Source organism: Leiobunum rupestre, chromosome 9 (genome assembly GCF_980474605.1).
Source record: "Leiobunum rupestre chromosome 9, qqLeiRupe1.1.hap1, whole genome shotgun sequence".
Lineage (NCBI taxonomy): Eukaryota > Metazoa > Arthropoda > Arachnida > Opiliones > Sclerosomatidae > Leiobunum > Leiobunum rupestre.
Genome location: NC_143392.1, coordinates 33433565 through 33453165, shown reverse-complemented (window position 1 = coordinate 33453165; position 19601 = coordinate 33433565). Strand labels below are relative to the sequence as shown.

Sequence of the window (19601 nt, the reverse complement as noted above, 5' to 3'; positions counted from 1 at the left end):
GATGACTAACTAAAATCCCGGACTTTTCCCCGACTTTCTACGAAATTATTTAAATCCCTGACATTCTTCCTCCATTTTACAGATCCTTGACTTATCCAGGTTTTCCAGGATATCCAGGTTCTGTACGAACCCTGTTCAATGCCTTCCTATAAATTCGTTTAATTTTACCTTATTTCCTATATTTTCCCCAGTTTTCATTCATTTTAGTGGTTGTACTTATTTTGATTTTCAATTTTGTCTTGAATTTCCACCAAACAATAGTTGTCATAATACACAAGAATAATAACTTTGGTTTTACCGTGTAGTATAACCCAAAAACCTTTCGTCGTCGTGTACCCTTATGTATCCTATATTTTACTTTATTGGGCCTATTTTTATATTTTTGGCCTAATTTAAAGGGGGACAAGCGGAAGAGTTATTAGTAAGTTTTTTTAATTTCTTCAAATTTGTTTAGGATTTAGATATATTATCCCTTTTAATTATGGACTAATCTACTTTTTCGCGTATTTTATCACCCGGAAGAAAACCTAGGCCTTTAACAAATTTTTTCTATTAAAAAAAGGATAAACTTAATTTAACGACGCCTCTGACATTAGTATTTTTATTTGATAGTGATAAGTCTCTGACTAGAAAATTGTCCAAAAATGTAAGGCTTGGACTAAAAGACTTTTTTAACATAGGCTTACAAGGAGACATCCCGAAGTGTAACCCACCGATTTTGTTCAAACTCGGGGGATTGGTAGCCCTTCATGTATCATGAAAAATCCTAAAGGGAATTTATTCAATGGGCAATCGTTTTGCCATGCCAACGAAAAAGGTTTTTGACAATACAAAATATTAAATTTTCCCATTGAAAATAACATGGGATTTTGACCTCAAATTGATCAAAAGTAGATCAGTTTTGATGTTTTTGTCAATTTTTATCTATTTTTTCTATTTTTGGCATTTTCGAATTTTTGAAATTTGTTAAAATGTTTTACAGGGGGGGGGGGCTAGGCATCGGTCTGAATTCCATGCTATTTTCAATGGTCTACCAATCCCCCGAGTTGGAACAAAATCGGTGGGTTACACTTCGGGATGTCTCCTTGTTAGTGACGGAGCCCCCATGTTTTGACCACGGCCAACCCCGATCGCGGAAACGCCTTATAGAAGTTGGCAGTGTTACGACGAATTTCCGGGAACATTTTAACAAGTTAGCTAAGACCAAAACAATTTTATTCTTTTGGTAGCTCTTACAGTCTGAAGAAATATACGAGGCTTAGTAGTGAACTGACGTAAGGATTTTGGATAGGTCGTCTATAAGCTTAAGTTCTTCTCCCAAGTCCCAAGGTTTTCTATTTAAAAAGAGTCGCGTTAACTCTAAGCAGATATCCTTGGGATTTTAACGTGTCTTTATATAGCCAAGTAGGTGGGCGAGTGATAAAATACGAGGGGTGGAGGGTGGCTACGTTTTTTTCTCATAAATTTCGTCCATCCCTGGCGTATAAACGGCATCGTTTTGCGACTGCTGAGCGCGGCCGGGGGAGTCGGTTTCCTAATCCATCGATTCGTTAGCGGACATATCCCTGGTTAGCGTATCTTGGGATCGATGACGTCGCTGGAGTTGTTGTCGTTTTCAATTGGCCTGTTTTTAGATTACTGATTATCAGCAAAAATCAGTTTAAAGCTGTTTTAGGCGACATCTACCGGTGTTTGTTAGAAGTGGGAACTTTAATAATTCTTTTAATATGAAAAATGTGCCTATACAAGCGATGCTATTATTTAAGTTTCTTAAGAGGATATTTGTCTGTTTAAAAGACTAATTAGGTAACCCTAGCTACTTTTAAACGCTATTGGTCGGACATTTGCCAAAATCTCGAACAAAACGTGGGTAAACATTTACAAATCCTAGAATTTATCTCCCATAGATTTTATATGGAATAACCCTTGAAAGAATATTCAGACAGTCCTCTAATTCTTATAAAACCCTATATCAGGGTTGCCAAGGTAACTGGAAAACCTGGAATTCCTAGAAAAGTCAAGCGAATTTGAATATGGGTATAAAAATCAGGGAAAAGTCGGAAAATTTTAAAATTTAGTCTAAAAATGTCAGGGAATTTAATTTCGGTTGCAAATAGGAAACTTTTACTAAAATATAGGATAAAAAATACAAAATCTTGGCACGAAATAAGTCAGGAAAATCTCAGATGGTCAGGGAAAACCTGGAAACATCAGCGAATTTGATTGTGAAAAACCCGTGGCAACCCTGCATAGTCTCCTGTAGTTTCTTGAAAAGTTAATCAAGTCCTATGTCTTTCTGCATAATACGAGATTGAAAACTATCGGTACGTCCTTTCGGCTGCCGACTCCCGTTGCGAATTGAATCCAATGAGAAACCAACTAGTGAACTAAAACAAAATGTTCAATTCTTTAGTATTTCGAAACTAAGCCCTTACGTAATAACATTGTTTTCCGTATAATCCAATTAATTGACAATATAGCCCGTATTTTCCCTGAAAAACAAGAATTTTCTAAGAAAGCCCAAAATATACCAAATGGGCGACCCATCTATTAAAACCACGTGAATTTAACGATCCACCATAAATACGAAACTTGATATTTCGTTTAAAGACTTCTTTAAAAATACCCCCAGTTTCCCAATCATTATTTCAATATCCTTGTTCCAGAGCTTGGGTGTTCGAGGTTGGGTTTCTGTCGACTAGTTATTTTCCTCCCAAGCCATGGATTCCAAAGTAACGTCGTCATGTCTTATTTATACGGGTGTTTATAAACGGGGGCCCCGCTGTTGGAATGATTCATTATAATCGCGAGGTCTGGCCGATTTCCTCCCTCTTCGCGTAGTCGCCCATCTACTGATTAAAGAAGGTCGTCTCGCCGCTTGATTAGTTAACAACTGCCTATTTCCGTTTGCAAAGAACCCAGCTCGAGGAGGGAGGAAGTGTCCATTCTTTCTAGCTCGCTCCATTTCCTTCCACGCAGACACCACTCGGGATGACAGATATATTCTATTATACGCTATAGGCTTCTGCTTCCATTGATTCAAATACACGCTTCAATTCTACCGACTATTTTCGTTCCATCCGTCGTGTCACAGCGACGAGCTCGCCTCCTCGGGTAACGCGTCTTAGCCACGCGAGCAGACAGTAACGTCGCGCGTTTTATGTACTTCAAAGCATGATGAGGAGACTAACATCAGTTCTGAGTAATCCTTGATATTTGATAGTCTCGGTTTGTTAGTTATTTTCAGATCTTTGAAAGTTTCCGAAAAAATTGATTGATGCCAGATCTTAAATGTACAGTTTTATTTAGTTAAGCTTTTTTTGTGATAGTGTGGTTAGTGCAGTTGAAATAGAGGTCAAAAATCAACTACACTTTTACTGAAAAGAAATTTTGAAAATCCCACAATCTGAGCAAAACCTTAACTTAAATATCAATCAACATGGAAAAAAGGAATAATTCTTTTAAATTTCAAAATCAGTTTCGGATTTACAACACTTCAGATAAAAAATTCTGTATTCAGAATTCTGAAAATGGGCGACTAATATCTCAAAACTAGTTTTGTATTTACGAAATCGCCTTCAGGTTCAAAATGTGCGATTTAAATTTCCAAAAAATTCGAGTTTCTGATTAGTGATTACTATGAAAATCCCGTACAAAAAATTCTAAAATTGTACGTGTACAATATCAAAAAACGTTTAGATTCAAAATCCCTTACACAAAAAGACGTCCAAAGTGTCAAATCGCGTTCAGATTTAAAATGCGTTTCACAAAAATTACGTCCAAAGTGTCAAATCACATTCAGATTCAAAATCAGTTGCACAAAAATGGCGTCTTAAGTGTTAAATCACATTCAGATTCAAAATCAGTTGCACGAAAATGGCCACTAGTTTCCAATCACGTTCATATTCCAAATCCATCACCCAAAATTCACAATAAGCGTCTAAAGTGTCAAATCATGTTCAGATTCCAAATCCGTCACACAAAATTATCAATAAGCGTCTAAAATGTCAGATCACGTTCAAAATCCAAATCCTGTACAAAAAAACGAATAAAATGCGAGATCTGAAATGTCAAATAACGTTCTGATTTCTTAGGAGTTCTAATAGTTGATTTTATAAACTTGTTGAAATGTTGCCCTGGAATAGTTCAGCCAATGCCTAAGAATGAGTTCATAAACTCTTTAGTGGGAGAGAAAACGGATCCACAGCTGAAGCGGGGAGGCAACATTTCAACAAGATGGCCAAGGTTATTTTATTAAAAGAACTATTGAATAATTTAAATTCAGAATTTGGGAGGGTAGGGTAGGGGAGGGGGGGTTACTGGAAACGCGAACGAGGTATTTTGAGGTATGCCAAAGTTGTCAGCCTCCCCCGCCACGTCCTGGTGTAAATTGTACATTAGGCTGACTTCCGCAATGGGAAATGGCTGCTCATACGGGCTTTATCCTCGCGGGCGTCCCATTGGGCTAGTTCCCTCGTAAGGCGGAGGAGAAAAACCCAAGATGGGACAATTTTTAGTAGCTCCAGAAGAGCAAAAAACAACCTTCTTTTCTGGCCCTGCCGCTTTTTTTTTCGCGCCGGCTTTTCTACTTCCTTTTGGGTATATTCTCGCGTGGGACCAGTCCATTTTCACCCGTCGGCAATTTAACTTGCAAACGCGAACCGACTTCGTTTCGCCCGTAGACCTACGACTCGAGGAAGTTGGTGCTCGTAGCTTCCCCGTCAACTATTTGCTTAAACGGTACGTCGGACCGACGTCCTTCGTCCGAAACTGGGGGGAGTAACGATGAGTAAGAAGCGAAAGGGGGGGGGGGGGCGAGAGGGGAGATCCTCGCTAAAGTTCGAATGTCGTTAAAAAGCGGAGCCCAGGGTCAGTTTCTGCCCCCATCTGGTAGGGTGTACTTCTCGCCCCAAAAAAGCGTTCTCTTTCGGAATGGCCAACTTCGCGCTCCTTTATACGTATATACGTTAGAAGGGAAATTTTTTTGGGGGGACACGAGGATCGGCGTGTGTTTTCAGCATGCAGCCACACTGCGCGGAAAAAATTGGGGCAGCTGCGATTCCGCCTAGAAGAAACTCCATTTAGGCCGCTTCTTGTATGGGCTCTGAAAAAGGACATGAACGCTCAAGAAGTTAGCGTCATCGCCCGAGGCGATAGCGTGTGAGGAAAGCCAACCGTGGAGAGGGGGGTGAGATGAACCTCGGCCGAAAAATGTTCTTTGTTGACTCGGAGAATGTCCAGCTTTCCCGCCTTTTTTTTTTACGATCGGATATAACCGCCATTTTTGAGAGAGAAAATATTCGGTTTTCTGTATTTTTTAAATCTTGATATTTTCACTCGATTATGTCGTTTTATAGACGTGTTTTTGACAACTTTCATTAGCGTCCCACTCTCGTTTAATAAGTGTCAAAATGTATATTATAACTTCGCACCTTTTACCGTAGGACGCGCTTACATATACGCTTCATTCATTCGCGTTAGTCCTCAAAAAAATAGTGCCTGTTTAATTTCATTGACTTACGTTTTTGCCGTTTCGCCCCCATCCTGGTTTTTACGTCAGGAATGTATTATCAAATATTTCGGAGGGTCGTCTATAAAGATAGTAATGACGATATTGAATATTAAGTATTATTAATGGCGTTAAAATTAGCGTACGTAAATCGGCTCGTAAAAGTCCCCTCATTGGCGCGCTCTTCCGGTCTAACGCCTTCTCCATTTCCGGTAGATCAGGTTAATACGCCGGTGCTGTTTCACGCCGTCTGGGTTTGGCGCTCGCTGGGGACATCCCCGCCGTCAGCTCCTTTATAAACGATCCCCCATTTTTTCCAGTTTTCCCTTTTAACTTCGACGTTAGTTTCGTTATAGTCGGGAAGAATTTTTAACCGTACGTAACCTGGCAGTTGGTTCGAAGGCGAAGGAAACGGTAGAAAAAGGGCGGGTTTTATCGTATTCGCAGCCTGGCCGCCTACTGTCGGCTAAGGTCGTTTGACGCTAGGCGGAGCTCCACGCGGGCAATTTTTTCTTTTCGGCGTCGCTTTCCCCTTCGTTTTCCCCTTCTCGCTGGCTGGCTGGTACATATTTTGGCCGATAGCCAAGTTCGACGCCGCGGTTTTACGATTCGAGCGCGGAGTCTCCTTCTCTTCATCCTCCATCCCCATTTCTTAGCATCTCTTTCGAGGAGGAAGAGTGCTCGCTTCGGTGCGCGCGCTGCACTTCGCGCCTTTTTTTTCGCGTCCTTCTCGAGTACCCCCGTTTGCCGAATCATTTTTTGGTCAGCGAAGTTCGCTTTTCCCGCCTTTTTTTCGCGTCTCCGCGAACCACGGCCCGCGCTTTTTTTTAATTCTTCGTTCGTCGTTGAAATATCTGGACAACGCATCGCTGTTATTTGGATTATTCTAATGGCACTCCGGAAGAAAAAACAATCGAGAGGATTGGGGCGATTTGGTTCGTCTTTGGATTTAATATATGTCGGTCGAAGCGGTTTTGGCCGTCCGCGTCGACTGTCTCCGGCGCCGGAGTTTTCGCCGGCGGATGCTTCCGAGTGTGCGCGGGTAATGATGGATCCGTGGGATTCTTACGAAACGTTCGGTGCCGTACGTTGGAAAATTGGCAACAACCGGGGGCGGCTTCGTATCGTCGCCCACGATGCGGCTCGCGTTCGCCGCTTAGTTCGTTAACCCCCTTCGGAGAATTTATACTCCTTTTGACACCGTGAAATTCCGCTACCACGATGACGAAATTAGATGTCTCGAAAAAATGTAAGTACTAAATTCCTTATTTTTTACGCCTCCTTATGAAATAAACGGATCCCCGTTTTATAAAACTATTTTATTTTACTAAATCATTTTCTTTATTTTTTTAACCTATTATAAATCCAATTGGAATAAGGGTATAAAAAAATGGGGTCCCTCGTGGTTTTTTCTCAGGGTTCGTACGAAACTTGATTTAAATAATATCGTAAAAAGTCAGGGATTTTACTCAGTCAACAAACCTTCTCTCGCTCGCTCATGGCCGGCACCTTTTCCCGAGCGAAGGTGGAGTCGATCTCGGTAATCTCTTATTAAATATAATTTAAAAAATATTGTTTAACTTGGTACTTTTACCTATGAAATCATGAAATGATGAAAATTAGCAAGAATATTATCAAAAAGGTCGGGGATATTTCCAAAAATTAATCGGGGTAACCTGGATAAGTCGGGGATTTGAAATCGCAAATTTCGTACGAACCCTGTTTCTGTAGTTTGTAATCTAGGGGAAATAGCTGGTTGTCCTTGAGGAGAGATGTTAAAGAGGATAGCCGCGAACCATCCGCCGAACGGCTTCCCATCGTACGATTCTCGGTAGTTTTTTGTCGAATAGGTTAGCCCCGCCGCCACATCCTCTCTCCATAATTTCCCAAAGCGCGCCGGGGTTTCGCTTGAGATTTTTCCCGGGCCACGTACCCCTCTCGAGAACTTCTTAAGGCGGCGTCGCTGATTGGGGAGGGGGTACCGTAGGGCCGCTAGTATTACTTCGGGTTGGCCCTTGGGAATATTTTCACATCCAGATAAATTTTTTAAAGGAATTTTTTAGAATAAAAATTTATAAATCTTATCCAAACGCCCTTTGACTTTATCTGATAAAATACCAATTTCAAACGATTAACGCTTTTCTTAAGGGTCTTATTAATCGCGGAATTCTCCGAATATCAATTCGTGGAACATTTTCCGAAAACCTTTAATATCTGTAAAGATATATTTTTAAAATTTAAGAGATGCGAAACTTATCCAAATCGCGACGTATAAATTATTATAAAGTGAAGTTGAAATTAATGGCTTTTAAAATGTTCCAAAAATTCCCGAACAACGTGGAAAAGAGGTTGGTGGTTAATTTTCTTAATGCGCTGCTTAGCTTGGCCGAGTACCGTTATTAGGCCTGGATGAAGCCGGAATTTCTCGGGCCGGAAGTAATTTTTTGTCGCTATAATCAAACCGGATGTCTTATTCTTACTACAACGCCGCTTTAGTCAGAGTCGTAATAATTCCCAGTATTTTTTGCGAACCCCTCTTATCCTCCCCCTCTATTTCCGGGCGACCCTCGGTGGGGGGGGACCGCGGCGAGTAATACCCCCCGGGGGTCAGAGTTATCCGAAAGGTCATCCTCTTATCTGTGGCCTTTGGATGTTCGAGGCGTAACTAAGACCTTTTATTGGTCAGGACCAATGTTTTTGTATCTCCAAATCGGTCCTTGGTATTTTTGGACGGTTTGTACTGGCACTCATGGTCGTAGCTACTTAGCGTACCAGAATGAGTCAATGGCCTAAGTTAAGCGCTCTTCCGGCCTTCGTCAAGTGCGGCACTGAAATGATAAAATAAATAAAATAGTTGACTTATTTAGAATATAAAACGTAATTTCCGGATTTGTTTTTAGATTTCGCATTCATATCTAATTTAAATTGCATTTAATTAAATATTTATGGTACATTTCTGTTAGATTTTCAGTTTCGCCACTAAAAAATAAAATAATTTATGTAACCCCCCTTAACGATTCCGCAAATTAGGGTTTACCTCCGTGAATTGAAATCTAATATCTTCGGAATGTACGTTATGAGGTGGCACTGAGAGAGTGCCAGAGAGATAGCGGGCGTTGAATAAGTAGTCTTGTTTACATATTCGTAGAATGTCAGTAGCGTCAGTCTGATACTGGGCCCAAAAATTTTTTCTCGCGCCTTTTTGGCGCCGCTTTATTTCTTAAATTTCGATATCCGACACTTTGGAAATAATATGATATAAAATAATATATATTCCGCGGCGGTCGCTTAAAAGGTCGGATTCGCTCGCTTTACAATAACAACACTTTGCGCCTTCGTTCGCCGTAGAGCGAGACTATCCTGTTACGAAATAGGCGTCACAGCAGTGACGTCAAAGCAGATTCTAATGAAATTTCATTAACCGGAAAGCTTTGCAACGCAGCCCCGCTTTTTAACTCGCGCTCTCTGGCTTGATGAACGCTTTTTTTCGCTTAAACACATTGCTATTGATAAATGTTAGACAATTCATTGGTTTAGTTGGTCGAGGTTTAAATACGCTGTGCGCTATTTCACGTGAGTTTATTATATTCTTATGGCGAAAGCTGTTTTTACATATCGGTTGTGTCTAAATTTCTACATTTTTAATATCGAAACCCACTAATAGTATCTAGAATTCCACATTAATAGTATCTAGCTTATTAGTCATATTTAGAATCCGAATTAATAGTATCTAGCTAATTAGTCGTATTTAGAATCCGAATTAATAGTATTTAGAATCCGAATTAATAGTATTTAGAATCCGAATTAATAGTATTTAGAATCCGAATTAATAGTATTTAGAATCCGAATTAATAGTATTTAGAATCCGAATTAATAGTATTTAGAATCCGAATTAATAGTATTTAGAATCCGAATTAATAGTATTTAGAATCCGAATTAATAGTATTTCGCTTATTAGTCGTATCTAGAATTCAAGATTACGACTAATGTGGAATTCTAAATACGACTAATAAGCAATACGATTACTAATTCTCCAGTGTTCCCAAATAGCCACATTTTTGGAGAAAAGTTCAGACCAGTGGCTAATAAAGAAAAATTGCATTTCAAAGCATAAAGTAACTATAATTACATTTTTAAGAAGTTTATTGTTAAAATATTTTAGTTTACACTGAACTTACAATGTTAGACAATTAATTATTCAAAAAAAATTACACTATTCAAATGTTAATCAGAATCTGACCATTTCTATGCCTTAAGTAGCCCAAATCTGAAATTTCAGTGTTAAAATATTTTTGTTTTATAATTTTCTGTGGTAAAATATTGACGACTTTTGGCCAGAATTGCCACCAAATTCCCTTTTGTCCCGGCCAGAAATTTCCACTTTGGAACACTGTAATTCTCGAACTAAAACGGCTTTAATTTTATACTCTTGGTTGAAATAGGAAATTTGGAAGTAACGTTACCTAAAATCTTGATCTATCTTTGCCCTTTCCTCAAATTTAATTCTTGAATTAACTCTGGTTTTGCATTCGATGAATATTTAAACTTCCTGCCTCCTCCGCAAGTTCTAATACTTTGCGGTTCAAACAACTTTCTATTTAAAGTCGTCCCGCGAAAGTAAATACGCAAACCATACCCCCTTGGCGCCCTAATCCTCGAATTGCCAAGTAACCTCGTCACCCTTGGGGTTTTAGTCCCTTATAAGATATATTTTTTTAACATCACCGGAAATGATCTTCCCCCGACGACGCGACCAATTTGCAAAGTCAGAAAGGCGGGAGTCAATACACTCTTCTTCTGGCGTTTAATTCGTATTCCATTGATGATGATATGGGCGGATGCGTAAAAGAATTGTCCTCTCTCACTTTGCTCGTAAGTATTTCGGCTCTGCGCGGATGACTAGTGTACCCCTACGGTTTCGTTTTAATTCTCGCCTTGGCGAAAGGGTTCTGCTGCCGCGTGTGGGTTCGGAATGCGACTCGCTAATTTGTTTCTATATTTCTTAAGTTTTTTACTGGACCCCCCCCTCTCTGAACGATGTAAAATGTTAAAATTGTTCTAAGAATATTCAACTATTTTCCTATGTAATAGTAAAAAAAATTAACTTCTCGTGGTGGCCGTTACTGAAAAGGCCAATTCTGTTCATATTGGTATCTATTCTTTGACGCGCTTTCCGTAATGAAGCCAGGATATTAGAGCTGTGCGATTAGTGGTTTTAGGCAATCAAGTTGGTTATCGAGTATCAATTTTTTTCTCATCGAGTATTCGAGTCCTTGATTAAGAGGAAACCAACTATTATTCGAGTCGAGTAACTAAAAAAAACTAGTAATATTTTTAACGATTCGGGTTATAGAGTACTTGATTAGGAGCTGGTTTTATTCAAGAAATAATTAAATTTAAAAGGAGTATAAAGTAACTTTCAATGCTGAAAAATATTCCACAGTATCCACAACTTTGTAGGTTTATTACACCCAAAAAGTTGTAAAAATACCTCTTTGAACTTTGAAGCGAGTTTAAAGAGCAGCTTATTAGAATACGCAATTTTTTTGGTACTCTGTAATCGACGAGAACTCTCAAAAGACCTCAAAAAAGGGCCGAGTACTCGATGTTAGAGTACTCGCACAGCCCTACAGGATATACGGGACCACGGCAGACCATGTACGCGAAGGCGAAGCGCCTGAAGTAATTTTTCTCCGGGACGTATTCTTTAAGTACGCGTCACTGATGCGTAACTAACTCTTTTGATAAGAGCTAAAGTCTTTGTAGAAGACGGACAAAAAAGTTTCTTTTTAGAAATTATCATTTTAAAAACTTTGTTTTAAACTAGGAGAAAAACACCTTAGGGCTATTCGTTTTTTTTCCTTTGATGGGTTCCGCTTGGGGTCCGTTCTGGCAAACAAAAAATGAGCAACTTTTTCCCGCGCTTTTATGTAATTATCTTTTGTGGAAAACTGCTGGCTACACTGGCGTTACACTTTCAGCTAGTGTAGCGAAAAATTATCTACACTAGAAGCTATTGGAAAGTGTAGTTCTAATGCTACACCGTTTAGGCCGTTGATCACTCTTACTAAAAAAAGGGATAAATTCTACACTAAGCAGTTTCTTGGCACGCAACTGTAAAAATGATCATTTAACTATTTTGAAACGTGTTTTGCATTTTTAAACTATTTTAATTATAAATTTTAAACTGCAAAAAGTTGGCTTTAATTTATGAACCATTTTAGCTTATTGTATTTCTAATAAAAGTTAAGCCTTGGGTATAATTAGTTAATTACAATGGCGTTTCTGAATAATAGGCGTTAGTGGCACCTGAAATATGGACTATACATTGAAAAGCAAGAGTGTAACCGATAGGTTTCACTGCTTCGTAAAACCCGGCCATTTTGTTCTAGTAGCGTGACGTCTTAAAAAATGGCGGTTTTATCAGCGCGCGCTCAGCCGTGAAGATAAATTTGGTTTATAATTATTTTTGATACGAGCCTAATAAGAACTATTTGTTTCGAAAGGTTATTCGATATTCGTAGTCTACTATCCCTTCCAACTAAACCCGGTAACCACCACGTATAGGCTTTGCCTCTGTGGTTGCCTGCAAAGTTTGTTTCTTTGCGAAATAAATATTATTATTATTATTATTATTATTAAAATGTTTTTGACAAGTCGTTAGTTGATGAATATTTTAAAATTTTAGGTATACAGAAATGTAATTTTTACTCTTACACAAAATCCGTTCCAACGGTTACAGACATATGAAATCGAGTACAGCCTTTTAAAAAGCCCAGGCCAGTTTAAAATAGTTGATGAGAAAATAATATTGCATGTGAAAGATAAAAATAACTTAACTAAAATAAATTAATTTCGTTGATTGGGTGTATGGATGCTTGTAAAATTTCAGTTTTACTTAACTGAAACTTTAGGCGTAATTTTAGGATAACTATCGAGTTAGGTACAAATTCTCAAATGGACAAATTTTCGATTTAGTACGGTTCTGAAGATTTCCCCTGGTGTCAGAGGTGGAGATTGGTACTAACTTTGACCTCTCTCCCTTTTTGGCCCCTCCATCTTTCCGTTTCATTTCCTCCACGGAAATAATTGATTGCTCAAGGCAGGCCAATTTCTTCAGATTTTTTTGCGCCATCCCCTTTAAGATGAAACTTTTAGGAACTTATCATTTGCTTTTAATTGACCTTGTAAGTTGTAAATTATACACCGGTACGCTCAGTCCCAGTTAAATTTAGCAACTCTAGGCAATTAATAATTTCTAGGAAGGCACTTCGAATGTCAGGATGGAAATATTTCATTCTACCAACTAGCGGGATAAATACGGTAAAAGCGACAGTGATCCAATTTCGTTTTTTTTATCGTAGAAATTTAACGTATTTAAAGGTAGAAGTAAATTCGACCCTTATCTGTACAGCCATAGCTAAGGGTTGTCCATATTTATTCAAAGGTCCTTATCCCACCCTGAAATTTAGTTTTTCTACCTTAAGTAAAATATCGTTTATACTTAAGTTTACCAAATGGTAATACACAATAGTTATTTTGGGGATAAGCAAGAATAAGTTAGTTTTGGAATCCGAAATTTTCAAAAAATTTTGTTCGTATTTTACCTATTGCAGGGTTGGCACGGTACCTGGAATTCCTGGAATTTTGAAAATGGGTATAAAAATCAGGGAAATTTCAGGGAATACAATTTCGTTTGCATTTTGCAAATAGGAAACTTTCTAAAATATAGGTTAAAAAATACGAAATCTTAGCCCAAAATAAGTCGGGGAAAATCTCCGCAGATGGTCAAGGAAAAATCTGGGAATTTCATTGTGAAAAAACCGGCAACCCTGTATTGATACCGTGAAAAAGGCCTTCGAACTTTCGACTAAATAAGTACTTCGAAAATGAGGTATTCACAATCTGAACTCTACAAAAATCCTTCTTTAATTTAAATATCAAATTAAAGGATTATAATAGCTGGGAAATATTCGAAAATGTAGAGGGGAAAGTTAAAAATCGTTAAAAAAATTCATTAATTTCGATTTTCTGAATTTTCTTATAATAATAGCTTAATTTCGCTGGTCACGCTGATTTTCGTATATATTTTTTGAAGAAAGATTTGCTTATTTTCCGCTGTCTATAACAATGGTATCTGTTAAAATAGGCGTGACGAAAAGCGAGGTTATTCATCCAGGGAAATCCACATTTTGTTCTATTAGTGGTCGTTGTAACCACGTTTGTCCGCGATCTGTTCACTTCATTACACTCTGACAAAAGCAAACGGGCGCCATAAAAAGGTAGCCCTACTTCGGGATGGCATCGCGGGCTCCGATGACCGCGTCGCGTACTTTACCTTATCGTCCGCTCTAAGACGTTGCCAATGGGAGTCGTGTGTAAGGGAGCGTAAGTCGGTAAATCGCTAATTACGTTTGTAAGGAGACTTCCGATACAGGAAAAAGGGCTAATAAATTGTGTCCCTAAATAGGCCGGCCGCGGACCCTAGTTTTTATTTCTTTTATTGTTTTCTGATAGCGCGCTCTTCCCGGACAGCCAATCCCTTTTTACCTCATTCAACCGTTCCGCCACTGTCTCACCGTGTAAGGGGGGTTAGCACCGGATCGACCCCCTGCCTAAATGACCACCTTTTTTTCGGTGGTACGTAGAAACGGCCCCGACATCTGGCCCCGATTTTTTTTCCCACTGCAGTATTTTATTATTATGGTGTTCTAGGGAAGATGGTTTTTTGCATCCTTTCCACCTGCATCCGCCACCATTATCACCCCCCGCGGCCCGAGACCCTCGCTATCTCCTATTTTTGTTATTAATTTTATTATGTATCTCGGTTAGGTCTATTCCAGACTCTAGCTAATGGTTTGCTGTGGGGCGGGGTGGCGCTGTATACGTAAAATATAAGGGTTGTTATAATGGTTATTATAGTGACGTCATTTACCTTTCCTCCCCGACCCGCCCGCCATCTTGTCTTACAGGGTTGCCACACGTCAGGGAAATCAGGGAAAAGTCAGGGAATTTAAAAATGGGCCTAAAAAGTCAGGGAATTTTAAGAATTTCTAAAGATTCAGGGAAAAGTCAGGGAATTTAATTTTATCTGGGCACTTTTTGAAGGTAAATTAACTCTAGATGTATGACAAATTCCACGATTATCATTTATTTCCTTGAATGTTTGGCTAATTTTTTCAACATTGCAATAACCTTTTTACTGAAATATAAGTCCATCCAAATTTATTAACTTCTGATAAAAGTAAAATATAAAAGACAAATTTTGCCCTTAATAAGTCAGGGAAAATCTCTTAAAATGGTCAGGGAAAACAGGGAATAGTCAGGGAATTTGAATTTGAAAATTTTGTGGCAACCCTGTCTTAAATCTCTCAAATATTAGAAATAAAGGGTGACCACAGTTCCTATATTTCCTATTTTTTCCTATAATTTAACGTCCTTCCTATTTTTCCTATAATTTCATTTAATATCCTATATTTTAACTCAAAAGTCGGAAGAAATTAAAATAGTTGATATTTTACCCTTAGAAATCATTAAAACGTCGTAGTTATTAAAGATGCTTATTTCCAACACTGTTAGGCGATAGTTTTCAACTATATCTATCAGTTATCCACTTAATTTTTGAAAGTTATTCTCCCTTTAAATAATTTTGACAATCGTTCTATAATTTATTTTCTATCTTTTCCGGTTTTTCTCCCAACTTTCTTCCTATATTTCACTGATAAATTTCCTATAATTCCTTTAAAGGATTTTAAAATATTCTGTGGTCACACTGGAATTAGTTGAAATTGCGGCATTCGATTGAGGTGTTTATTATAATCTGATACTAAAACCAGGTGTATTTCTTATAAAATATAAAGATGATGATTAACCAGAGCCTCGTTATCGGTAGGAGCTAAACCCCCGACTAAGAAGTCTTACAACCGTCAATTTGACTTTGAGAGTAAAGAATAAAGGCAATCTCAAGCGAACTACGGGCACGGATTCCCCGAAGGTTTGAACCCGAGATCGGTGGTTCGCCGTTCGCTGCACTCTTCGTCTGATCCGTTGGAAACTAGGCCCGGGGGCTTTGCAGCCGCTTCCCTTTTGATTTTTTCCCCGTGCCCACGCTTTTCCCCTTATTGGCTCATCTGGGCTTTTGAATCTTTTTCCAGCGACTTTTGTGGGCTCTCGACTAGCTTCTTTTCTTCCCTCGGGGCGCTTTTCCGATGGTTTCTCGTACAGGATCTCATCTTCTTTGCCACTCCCAACCCCCGTAACTCGCTCTTCCCCTCCGAATGTTTTCTGTACGAGATAGGTTTCGTTGCCATTAAAAAAACCTTCCTTTATTCTGATATCATTATATCACATTTTAGACCGTGTCATTTATAATCATATAACGTTATTGGCACGTCGGTAAAAGGATAATTGTTTTTCAAATAATTCAGGATAATTGTTTTTCAAATAATTCAGGATAATTGTTTTTCAAATAATTCAGGATAATTGTTTTTCAAATAATTCAGGATAATTGTTTTTCAAATAATTCAGGATAATTGTTTTTAAAATAATTCAGGATAATTGTTTTTCAAATAATTCAGGATAATTGTTTTTCAAATAATTCAGGATAATTGTTTTTCAAATAATTCAGGATAATTGTTTTTCAAATAATTCAGGATAATTGTTTTTCAAATAATTCAGGATAATTGTTTTTCAAATAATTCAGGATAATTGTTTTTCAAATAATTCAGGATAATTGTTTTTCAAATAATTCAGGATAGTTTTTCAAACTCATTTTTAAATATGTTAAGCAATAGGATAGCTTTAAATTCGGGTTTCTAATTGCTAATTGCTTCTTTAGCAATGTCCAAATGCATTTTTGAAAAGTTACTTAAAATAGAAAATCAGATTTCAATATTTTTTTAATAATTCAAAAACATGGGACTGGTAGAGGAAAAATTATTTTTATTTTGGTATATTAGAAGATTTTTAAAGACTGGTTTTTCCAGACTGTAATCTTTTCTTGGAATATTCTAAGGAACCAGTGTGATTAAATATTTTTCCCATGGCTAAATATATCCACGTATTTTGGGTCTTCCAATTTCTGTACTCCACATTCCACAGTTTTGAAAGTCTCGGTGTGAAGGTTAAAAAGGGCGTATTTATAATTGAGAATTTCCCAAACTATGGCCCTCCACCACGGCCTTGTTTTTATGGCCCGAGGGTCTTATTTGGCTATCTCGGAGGCATCGCTTCAATGGTCATTCCGAAATAATTACTTCACACGGGACCAGAATTAACGACCAGGTTGGTTGCTTGTTCGCCGATCGGTTCCGGAAATGGTTAAGTCTGCGCTGTATTTTATTACCTTATTTACGCCGAAGCTATTGGCTAACTTGGTCCGATTTCCGTAATAATTAGGGGAAATCAATTACCAAATTTTATACCAATTCATTTTTTTTATAAATATTTCAAAATTGATAAGCTCGGGATACGGCTCTATGCATTTTGCCTTCTCAAAAAAGCTACTAACGAAAAGAGAACAATTTTTAATTATTCCGAAATTTCTGATTTGTATTCTACCAGTGATTTGTGGTAAACTGGTTTTTTTGGTTCTAGTGTAAAGGTAGTCATTCCTCCTCTTTTTGTCTCGGCACTCCAATCGCAGTCACGGAGAAGCTAATGAAATGGCGTAGTCCGCGCCGTTTCCTTCCTCATTCCCGTACGCCGCTTGTAGCTTTGGGGGTATATCGATGATATGGTCGATGACCCATCTTGTTATACATTTTTTCCTTCGTCTCCCCCGTCATGGACTCTTCCGACCGACAGTTTCTTAAAAGCGATAATTTTCCCCTTGACCCCAATCTTTATTGTCGAAATTTTTGGCCTTCGTCTATCGCTTGGATAAAAAGTGTTTAAATTTTTTACCAAGTGCTAACGCAGCTGCAAATGTTCTTTTTAGTATTTTTTATATATTATATTCTGTAAAGTTTACATGCGATAATAGGAAAGAAAAGAGTAATACATTTTACAGAATATCTACATTTCCTCCAGGTGTTTTTCCGACATTTAATTTAATTAGAATTTATTATTAACCTCCCTTTTGTCATCGACTATAAGCGGGCCACTCACCAGGTCCTTAGAATACCTAAAAGTCCCTATTTGATTTTTATCAAGGTACTTAAACGAACCTAAAATAGGGTTTTGGTCCTTAAACACGGTTGTCACACGTCAGGGAATTTAAAAATAGATCTAAAAAGTCGGAATTTTATAAATTTGAACAAAGTCAGTTAATTTTATAAAATCTTGACACTTTTCGAAGGTAATTTTACTCTAGATCTATGACAAATAAATAAAGTTAACATTGCAATAACCTTATAAGTCCATTTAAATTTATTAACTTGTGATAAAAGTAAAATACTTAAATTTTGGTTTTAAGTCTGCGGAAATTTTCTTAAAATGGTCAGGGAATTTGAATCTCAATTTTGTGGCAACCCTGTTAAACGGCTAGATAATCCTTATAGCCCATATGAACAATAAAATTGTGGAGTTTTGTTAAAGCCTTATTTTGAAAAATTAAGCCTAGTTTTCGGATAATTTATTTCAATATTTGGTTCCTATTTTTTTTGCGTTTTCGAATGGAGGCCCGCTATTATCAATTGAAACTCATTTGATGAAGTTAAATGACTCAATTGTCCAAATCGGATGTACATTTATTTTCGGCATAGATGGAGCTAGTATTTATTTTCTATTAAATAATAAGGGTTCGGAATCTTCAGTGACGCCTGCGAGTCGAAATCACTCTCGATATAGCTTCGACTCACTTCGCTATTACCGCTTTCTTCGATAAGGTTCTTTCCCATCCGTATAGGTCCCTCTTTGTCTTATCAAGGACTTAAGGGTTAATCTTTTTAAATTGGAGGGGTTTTTTGATTAGGGCCGAAGAGCGCGGGTGTGTGTGTGTGTCGTGTCGGGGTGCCGCGATAAGAATGCACCCGGTTTTTTTTTTCGCAATGCTCCATAGTTTGAACCTTCGCGAAGATAAAAAGAAGAGTTAATCTGGCCGATTCGTCGCCTCCGATCGTCCAATCCTGATTTGGCGCGCTATTATTTTTGACGTATCAGATTCGAACGAGAAAGTTTCTCCCTTAATCCGTTTCTCATCTCCGTTCTAGTCCATGCGTGCCCTACTTTTTCGAAGATACATATATCCCTGGATTTCCTAGACTGTTTTTCTACTTTCTCAAGTTTATAAAGTTACTTGATAGCGACTAGTTGGGATTCTTTATAGAGGAGGATGCGTAGGCTAACTTGTTACTTTTTATTTTTCGATAGGAGTGTTTTCCCCACCAAGCGTTCTGGGATAGCGGATCGGCTGATAGTTAAACGTCAGGAAGCGGCTTAACCAGCTCCTTTTCCAGCGCTCCTTTCGCGATTTCAGCCGATTTGCGCTGGATGTAAGCGACGCTTCATTGATAGAATGATTACTTTGTGAAGGCGAATTTTTCCCCTCAACCCCACCCTGATATAATCATCTCAATTAAAAGAACTTTTTGACCCCCTTCTCCATTTTATACACCATTTTCTTTTCGACAGCGCTCTCTGGCGAAAGGAAATTTCTTGAGCTTATAATAAGGTTTTTTAAACTTGACGATCCGGAAATTCGGAAAATAAGCCCCCTTCACCCCCCTTAGTTCGTTTATACGCTCGACCAAATACGGACGGAGGAATCCATCCTTTTTTATTTTATCCCCAGCAACTCCTAGAATTCTCGGGTATCTCTAGTTTTAATTCATCTTCATTGATTTTTCGACCGTTTTCTCTAGAAACGTTTTTTCTCTTCTGGTAAACATTTTTCGGGTAAAATCTAGGGCGCGTCTATTTTTGGGACCATCTCCAGCTCGTACGCGTACTGTAAACGATTTTACCGTATTGTGTTTATTTTACCGTTGGCTAACCTGCTGTAAATTATGTATCGATAGGAGATGGGTTTTCGCTTAGCTTCTTCCATTCCCATCTCCTTCGCGCGCGGCCTCCGTGAAAGTCCATACGGATGTCAGGGGAGCGCTACCGCCGCCTCCAATATATGAAAGGATGGCGACCAAGAGTTAATATT

General features: G+C 38.2%; 1 protein-coding gene across 6 annotated transcripts in view; it reads left to right on the top strand.

Moving 5' to 3' along the window:
* The window catches only part of LOC149927195 (serine/threonine-protein phosphatase 4 regulatory subunit 1-like), a 68322-nt gene that overhangs the window by 20552 nt on the left and 28169 nt on the right, over nucleotides 1-19601 (top strand). Inside the window, exon 1 of one of the 6 annotated variants that reach the window (XM_090159520.1) lies at nucleotides 6164-6758. The exons of 4 other annotated variants lie outside the window; for them this stretch is intronic. In XM_090159520.1, coding sequence (XP_090015646.1) covers nucleotides 6757-6758 — 2 coding nt within the window. In that variant the 5' untranslated portion in view covers nucleotides 6164-6756. Of the gene's footprint in view, nucleotides 1-6163; nucleotides 6759-7751; nucleotides 7858-19601 lie in introns of those variants that run through there. One more of the 6 variants, XM_090159519.1, reaches the window with a different exon arrangement.